The sequence below is a fragment of the Sphaeroforma arctica genome, assembly GCF_001186125.1.
Source record: "Sphaeroforma arctica JP610 unplaced genomic scaffold supercont1.992, whole genome shotgun sequence".
Taxonomy (NCBI): Eukaryota; class Ichthyosporea; order Ichthyophonida; genus Sphaeroforma; species Sphaeroforma arctica.
In genome coordinates this window covers 1-7,851 of record NW_014039566.1, presented here as the reverse complement: position 1 = coordinate 7,851, position 7,851 = coordinate 1, and the positions used below count along the sequence as shown (strand labels likewise).

Below are 7,851 nucleotides of genomic sequence, written 5' to 3'. Positions count from 1 at the left end.
GCGTGTGTGTGTGTGTGTGTGCGTGTGTGTGTGTGTGTGTGTCATGTATATGTCTGTGTGTATGTGTGTGTGTGTATGTGTGTGTGTGTGTGTGTGCATGTATATGTATGTGTGTCCGTAGGTGTGCCTGTGCATGGATATGGATGTGTGTCCGTAGGTGTGTGTGTGAGTGTGTGTGCATGTATATGTTTGTGTCTCCGTAGGTGTGTGTGTACCCAGCGTACACCTCATCGTTCGCCTTTGTGCACATGCTGTGCAAAGGTATTAAGTGATGCCACGCCCAGATACCTGACCCACATCCAACTGACTTATAACAAGCACACTTGGCTACCACAGGAATGCAAATGCCCGGTACTTATAGTGCGTCGCAAGGGAGACACCGAATCCTAGACCGAGTTCTGCAATAACATATTAAACTATAGTATGCTGCGAAGAGTCCCTGGAATACTTAAAGCTTGCATTTTACATTCACCGGTGGATGCGCTTATATCTGAAATTGTGAGAGATTAGCAAACAGAACTTACACGTCCCGGATTTTTTTTGCCCGGGTATTGCTCTGAACCCTTTGGGTTTGTAATTAACAACGTGGCAAAACAGGTACACACCCATGTATGAGCAATTACAAGCACAACTATATGCATATAGGATATTCCCAGATAAATAAAGTGATCGTACATGGACTGGTTTTTGATCGCTCGAAACAGTCCCACATGAGGCAATACTGATCACCATGTTCGAGTGCTTGTTCGGGCACAGCGAGTACTCTGTAATTAAAGATTGGGTCAGATGGTGACAGTTCCACTTACAATTGGCTATAAATTAATAAAATATTGAACCAGCGTTGTTAATAAACACTGCACAGTTTGTTAAATCCAACCGTGTGTGTTCCATACAAATTTATAAAGCCACTCCTGATCTGTTAATAGTTGCACAAATTTACATGCAAAAAAGAATGTGCGATTGCGTATACTGTCCAACGCGTAGTACCAGACCTGAACTGTTTGTATTTGTTCGCGGTAGATATTACAAATGCGAGACGGCCTATTTACTGTAACATGTCTGATGGTGAAATCAAGTACTTCATAAGAGGCCGATCAGGTGTTCAAGTAAAGCGCTACATTAGAACAAGTCTGTGAGAAAATTTTTAAAATGCAATCTTTCCGAAGGTGATGAACGAGCATTCCAATGCTTTTAAGTTAATGGTGGAAATGTTATAGCTCTGGTCGACCCCGATACTGCAGTTTTTGCCGTATCACGTTTGGTAGCCTTCGAAGCCATTGACCATGCACACATAATGTTAACTGATAAAAGAAAGAGAATTCCTCCATTTGGTTGCAACTGATATTGTCTCAGAAATACTATAAAATATATAGGTACGACTGATCTACTTATCTTGAGCATAAATATGACTGGCCTACCTAACGAGTCAGACCCAAATAATGATCAGTCGAGTAAAAATCTTGATTAAAGACGCGTAAACCTACGGAAGGTGACGCAAAGGATATGATACCACACTCCACCGATAGAATTATCAAATTAATCGTACTGAACAGGAAGACAGATCACTGACTGAGTGTACGAGTTCTCTAATGGGTATATTTAACTTGGCTTGACTAACGTTTACGTCTCTAAGTTAAAACGTCCTTCACAGAACTATGTAAGTTGGAGGCTCAAAGGCGTAGTCAAGACCCAAACTGAAGACTTGATAAAACAGGGTTTAATTAAGATCAATTACTGTGCAATCCCTGTTAACCATTGTACTTTTAGTGGTCGCTCAATACAAAACCTGATGGAACGTTTCGTATTAAAACAGGAGTGGTTGACAGATCGAGAGGGTGGGGGCGTACTATATCAAACTATGTATATAGAGAGGGTGTTGGGTATTTCTCTGAAGAAGAAAAAATGTCGAAAATTGACATGTCACGACAGCGAGGATGTACGACAATTAAACTTTGTGCAAGTCCGGCTAGTAGACCAATGGGTAAAACTCTTTCAATTGGACACTTTATTTATAGACAGTAGTGTAATTTACTACCAAGCTTGGCTCACCCCCTGCGCAAAATTTAACAGAACTACCCTTACACAAAAATTACTTGCTCATACATACTTGCCATTTTTGAAATAAATAATATTATCCCTATTGTAACTGTGTTTAAGACTATCTATATGACAAAAGCTACTTTACTCGCCCTTGATTCAAGTCTTTTAACTGATTTTAAGGGTATGAACCCTGATTCATAGTCCATGAGATACTGGCCAAACTTGCCAAGTTTGCCCTTAATATTACACACATACCAGGAATACATGACTATTTTTCTGACATGCTCTCTCGACTTGTCCCTGGATTGCAGAAGATAAGTAAACTGTTATTAGCTACTGATTGCATGTTTAACAAGAAATTGTTCCGCCTCGCTGAATCGTGTTGGGTAGATTTAAAATAGACCTACAATACACGTGGTATTGTACTATATACACAAGTTTAAATACAAACACGCGATATCTCAGTGAGCAACGAATCGATCAGCATCAAATCACTTGGGTGCGCGCATGCGCACAACATTTGTATCAGACATCAGTTTTCGGCAGATTGAATCTACTATTTATTTTGAGTTTGCCCGTATGCGGTTTAATGAAGTATATAATGAATATTATAATAGCATACTTCGGACATTTAGTCAACAACCAACGAAAAGTCAAAATGGGTCCTTGCGCAGCAGAATATTGTAAAGTTACAAATACAATAAACAATGCTAGTCGCAGAGTTCCAACTAGTAATCTAGATGTCTTTGTTAAGTAGATGCGCAAAGTGGGAAGACTAAAGGAGCACCATGATAATAGTGTGATCGATAAAGGGGCTCAAAAATACATAAACTGTTATGCACTAAACACTTTCGGATCAAGTGTATACGTATACTAGAAAATTGCATCAAGCTAGCAACCGATCCACTATCGATAACCACAGAAGAATACTGTATACACAGCACATGAAGGTATACATAGCACACTAGACCTTAGCACAGCAAAAACGAATTGACGAGATGATGTAACTGGACCTGTTAGACGATCAAGCACATCCTTCGCTGAGAGCTGGTAAGCGAGTATATAACGTTTCAAATTTATACGAAAAGCATCAAACAAACAAAAAAGATATCTGAAACAAGATTCCATTGCAATGAAATTAAAAGCCCGAACCGCTAATATCGCCATAAAGTGCCCAAATGGCGATTCTGCATATTCCACAATTCAGTTTGTAGTTTCTCAAACACGATCTTCTCTGTAAACATTTTGATCAATGGCTTCATAGCTGGTTGCATATACGCCTTTGTTGCACGACTCACACGTGATTTCCGCTGCTGCCGATCAGTTGCAGTCCCGTAGTGAACATTCACAATGAATTCATCTTGACGGTTAACCGTAGTTTTCGAGCTTAGAATACTAGCGCATACAAATACTTCTTCACTGGTATTTATAGAGAACTCAGCACCAGTGTGTAAGATTAGGTCGAAGCCGATATTAACACCTTAGAGTATTTGAACGCGTAGGTAAAATCTAAGTAATCGAAATGAGACTTTGAGTAAAGTTAGGTATGCCTCGTGAAAACAGCAATACTCTGAGGGATTGTGAGGCTGAGACATTGCTTATATATAATCCTCTCAGTACTGTTTTCGCCGAATGGATTTTATTTAGTGTTTTGTTGTCGCTCTATTAGAAACTATGGTACGTTTCGTTGAGGCGAATCAGAGAGACTCATAAAATCCTATCTTTAGAAAAAGAAGAAAAAAATTAAAATTAAAATACTCTTGATGTCCTTAGCTATTGCATTAACCAATAACTTGCCACTTATCAAGAATTACCGACTTGCTACTATCAGACTGGCACATCTGGTTGGCTGAACGGAGGATAAACTAGATAACGTTAATAGTCCCTAGAAACCTATATTCGGTTGCATTCAGATATAAATAAATTTGGAAAGTAAATATAGCTTTTTTAATAGAACTAGACCAAATCTTCTGTTTGGTATTTTACTGGGGCATTTTAATGGCCTTGTCCAAATATCTGATATGTGAAATGGAAAAGGTGTTAAATAATAAAACCGTTAAAAACCATTAAGGAAAACTTAAGTTCCTCGTACTATTAAGAGTACGTTTATAGTTTACGTACTGCTTAAGAGTACGTTTATAACATAGAGTCTAATGTGGAGGCCCGGCTATTACAAGTGCTTATGCCCATTAAATTGTATTGACATAATTTCTGCGCCTCGTCGCACCCCGATATAGCAGTATGGTGTTCGATATGGGCTGATGTGCGCGAACGTCCCTTCGTACAGGCGGCCATACTAAGAAAAATGGAAATTTGTGTGACATATTTGACTTAATAGCCATATATGTCCTTTAAACTCCTCAGGGACATCACAAACGCCATATGCCTGTATTGCTTTCTGTGATTTTGCGAAACGATCAAAGTCACCTATACTATATACTAAATTACCTGATTGGTGATTGAATATCTTGCTATTGCTATTTCTTCTATTGGCATGTCAATCTCAACTCTCATCGAATACCCAGCTATTTTGTTAGCATGCAGCCCTTTACACCTTGAACGTATTCTTGCACTCTACATGTTTCTTCTCACTCAATCCTTAATATAGCGCCTTTCAAATATCAGTTGACTTCCCCTCGATGCAGTTCGCCAAATATCCGATCACACCTGACATAATCTTGTTCATTCGTAAGTCGAATAGTGGTTTCTTGCTTCGTGCAGGTATTTAGAATAATCGCATCCTTTACGCATTCCATATGCTGTGAACGAAACATCCTTAAAACCTCACGATTTGAAGAACAAAAAAGGCATGATGCTCCGTTGTCTACACGCACACTTTAAATACTGTAGGACTGTTTGATTTCACTAATTTCATAGTTAGATAGAAGCATACTTTCACGCCAGGATAAGCTAAGAAGTTGAGTCGTCTGCTGCAACGAAAGCACTATCTCCATATATGCGACACAAGTATACAATTTGAGCATCTGCTCCGTAAGGTGCGATTCGTCATGCATGCACCGATAGATATACGAGTATGCTTCCATGAACGGGAATAGGCTTTCGACAACAACTTTACACCTTGTGTTGACGAACCGAGTTGTGCATCGAGCTTTTATCATTCACGGAAGACTTTGCAGCAATCGCCGATTCAGTGTTTGACAATCCTGGGTTTTGGGTTTAAGATTGGTTTTTCTGATAATCTGATTTCTAGATGCTACAGCCCCCCAACTTTGTACTTCAGAGCCTGTGTAAGAGTGGAAAGTGACATCTTACGGTACTAGATTATCTGGAGGTTGGTGTTTTTGTACAGGGAGAAACTTTTTCCTTCGGGGGTTAAGATGAAAAATCTGCCACCATTATCTATTATGTTATGTTACCTAAATTCAAACTATACTATGACAGAAGTTCTCCACCCCACTCATCGGAGTCAGTCTTGACCTGTGATGTCGATTGATCTCAACTTGGCTTAGGAAAACGTATTTCAACCGCGGTTCTACAACCGAGTCTTTGTTCCTTATCCCTCTGACTTGTGGGCCGAGCATGCTTCAAGGTGAGAACAGTGGGAGTGTCCTTCGGTGTCAGTGAAACTTGCTTTAGTTCCCCGCCACGTGCGCTTCTTGTTGCTCGCCGATCGTTCATCAATGCTCGTTGCGGCTAACTTCGTCGGTCTGTATTGCACTCGCTTGCGTCTGGTACGCTGTTGGTATCGTGTAAGAACATCAGCATTTGTGATGTCGGATCCATGCGCCCAGGTACGCTCCCCATCTGTGCATTGCAGTATGTATTCCTGGGATCCATCACCTTGTGTGGATGGTCTGTGGTCAAGTATCGAGGAGAACTGAGCCTCTTCTGATGGTTGTACTTGACTATTAGGGGTGAATTCCTCCACAGCATTAGCCTTCTTGACTATACCGATTAATTCATCACTAACCGAGTTAGAATATTCCGGAGCTTTATCCCATCAAACTTACAAACAAAATATACGTTGACCTCCTTGCTTACTAGCTGGTACTGACACTGTTCTATTCATTTCACCGTGGTAACTGAGAGACTACAGTAGAAAACGTATTTCTATATACGTTATTAGCGTTTTACGTCGTCAGCCCGAGAGTATTTTGGGACTTGTTCTCAAATTAATATGAGTATAGGTGGGTCAGCCCGGGAGAACGTAAGAGTAATTTGATACTTCTTCTTAGATTATTCTATATATAGAATACGGGCCACCGGTTAGCCGAGAGCCGAGTTCCGAGACTGAGTGTAGTAACAGAGAATACGATATATTTATTTCTGGACAATATATCCGAGTGCTAAAGTGTTCTGCATAAGGTTTCTCATACTGATCATATGAGTTTTTACAACCCAAGTGGTTGAACACTAGTACACACACCATCAGTATATAACTGAGGGTGAGATCATAAATAAATTCTTTCAAATGCACAATACTTTAAATACACTAGCACTTTACTATTGGTCCCCCACACCGCATGCTAACAGTAACGAACCATTACAATGTCTCCTTCCTGGAAGTGTACATACTTCTGTTGGTATTTTCGGACATATGCTTCGCGCGTTTCCTTTTGATATTGTCCAACATTTGCATCCAGTTGTGGTCTAATCATTTTTTTTTAGATTCTTCAATCCTGTTTCCCATGGTATTGTTATACCAGTTGTATTGATTGGTGTGTTGTAGTCGGTTAGTTGGTTTTTTCTTCGTCCATAGTACACATTGTGTCGCGGTGATTTGTGTCTTCGTAATAAACGTAGGTTGTGGCCCATTTGAACAAATGGGAGGCGTGAACACCGGTTGCCTGGGTTTTGTTCAATGAACTTCCTGAGTAAGGGTATGAGGTCTCTATGTGAACACTCATTTGCTCCCATTACCTTGGGTTGATACATACGGTCTGGACACTAAGTGTTGTGACAGTACTTGCTCGATGATTTTCGAGAGTATGTCACTTACATATTCTGTGCCTTGATCCGTTTATATGACTTGCAGAATGTCATATTCACACATGATTGGAACTAGTGTTCGTGTGACAGTTGCCACTGATTCGTCCATCATTGGTCTGAGTATGGCATATGATGAGTGTACATCGAGCCATACTAGGACGTACGTATTACATCTATTCGAGTCTATCAAGGGACCGATGGTGTCCACTTGTATCTTATCGCCCGAAAATGCGACCAATATTGATTGTAAGGGGTGGAAGCCCTTCTTGTGATTATGTTCTTAAGACATGGTACACAGCCTTCAATGTATTGATTTACATGTTCTTTCTGGCAGGACCATGTGTGGCCATCTAGTTGAAGTTTGTTCACTGTTTCTTCGGCGGTAGGTGTAGTGGCCCATAATGTGATATTGAGCTAGTAGGATAGCTCTGACTAAATATGTGACCGTGTCTAGCTCTGCCGACTCTTCCTCGGATAGTACCCAGATAAGCCATATAGAGAACATACTCCAAATGATTTAATCCACAGCATCAAATAGAACCCAGATAAGCCATATAGAGAACTACCACCAAATGATTTAATCCACAGCATCAAATAAAACCCTGATAAGCCATATAGACAACATCCACCAAATGATTTATTCCACAGCATCAAATAGAACCCAGATAAGCCATATCGAGAACTTCCACCAAATGATTTAATCCACAGCATCAAATAGAACCCATACAAGCCATATAGAGAACTTCCACCAAATGATTTAATCCACTAAATCAAATAGAACCCGGATAAGCCATATAGAGAACTTCCACCAAATGATATACTCCACAGCATCAAATAGAGCCCTGATGATTTAATCCACAG

At 40.1% G+C, this 7,851-nt stretch overlaps 2 protein-coding genes across 2 annotated transcripts in view; one reads left to right on the top strand and one right to left on the bottom strand.

Moving 5' to 3' along the window:
• SARC_09580 (hypothetical protein) overlaps positions 1-715 on the top strand; it is a gene marked incomplete at its 5' end in the record, with an annotated part of 3,821 nt that extends 3,106 nt beyond the window's left edge. The window contains one exon of the mRNA XM_014296396.1: positions 337-715. Coding sequence (XP_014151871.1) covers positions 337-390 — 54 coding nt within the window. The 3' untranslated portion in view covers positions 391-715. The remainder of the gene's footprint in view (positions 1-336) is intronic.
• Positions 716-5,554: 4,839 nt separating this feature from the next.
• On the bottom strand, positions 5,555-5,941 carry SARC_09579 (hypothetical protein; the record flags this gene model as incomplete). Its single annotated transcript, XM_014296395.1, has 1 exon — positions 5,555-5,941. A coding segment is annotated over one exon (387 nt), but the record flags the coding sequence as incomplete, so codon positions are not given.
• Between the last annotated feature and the right edge of the window lie 1,910 nt (positions 5,942-7,851).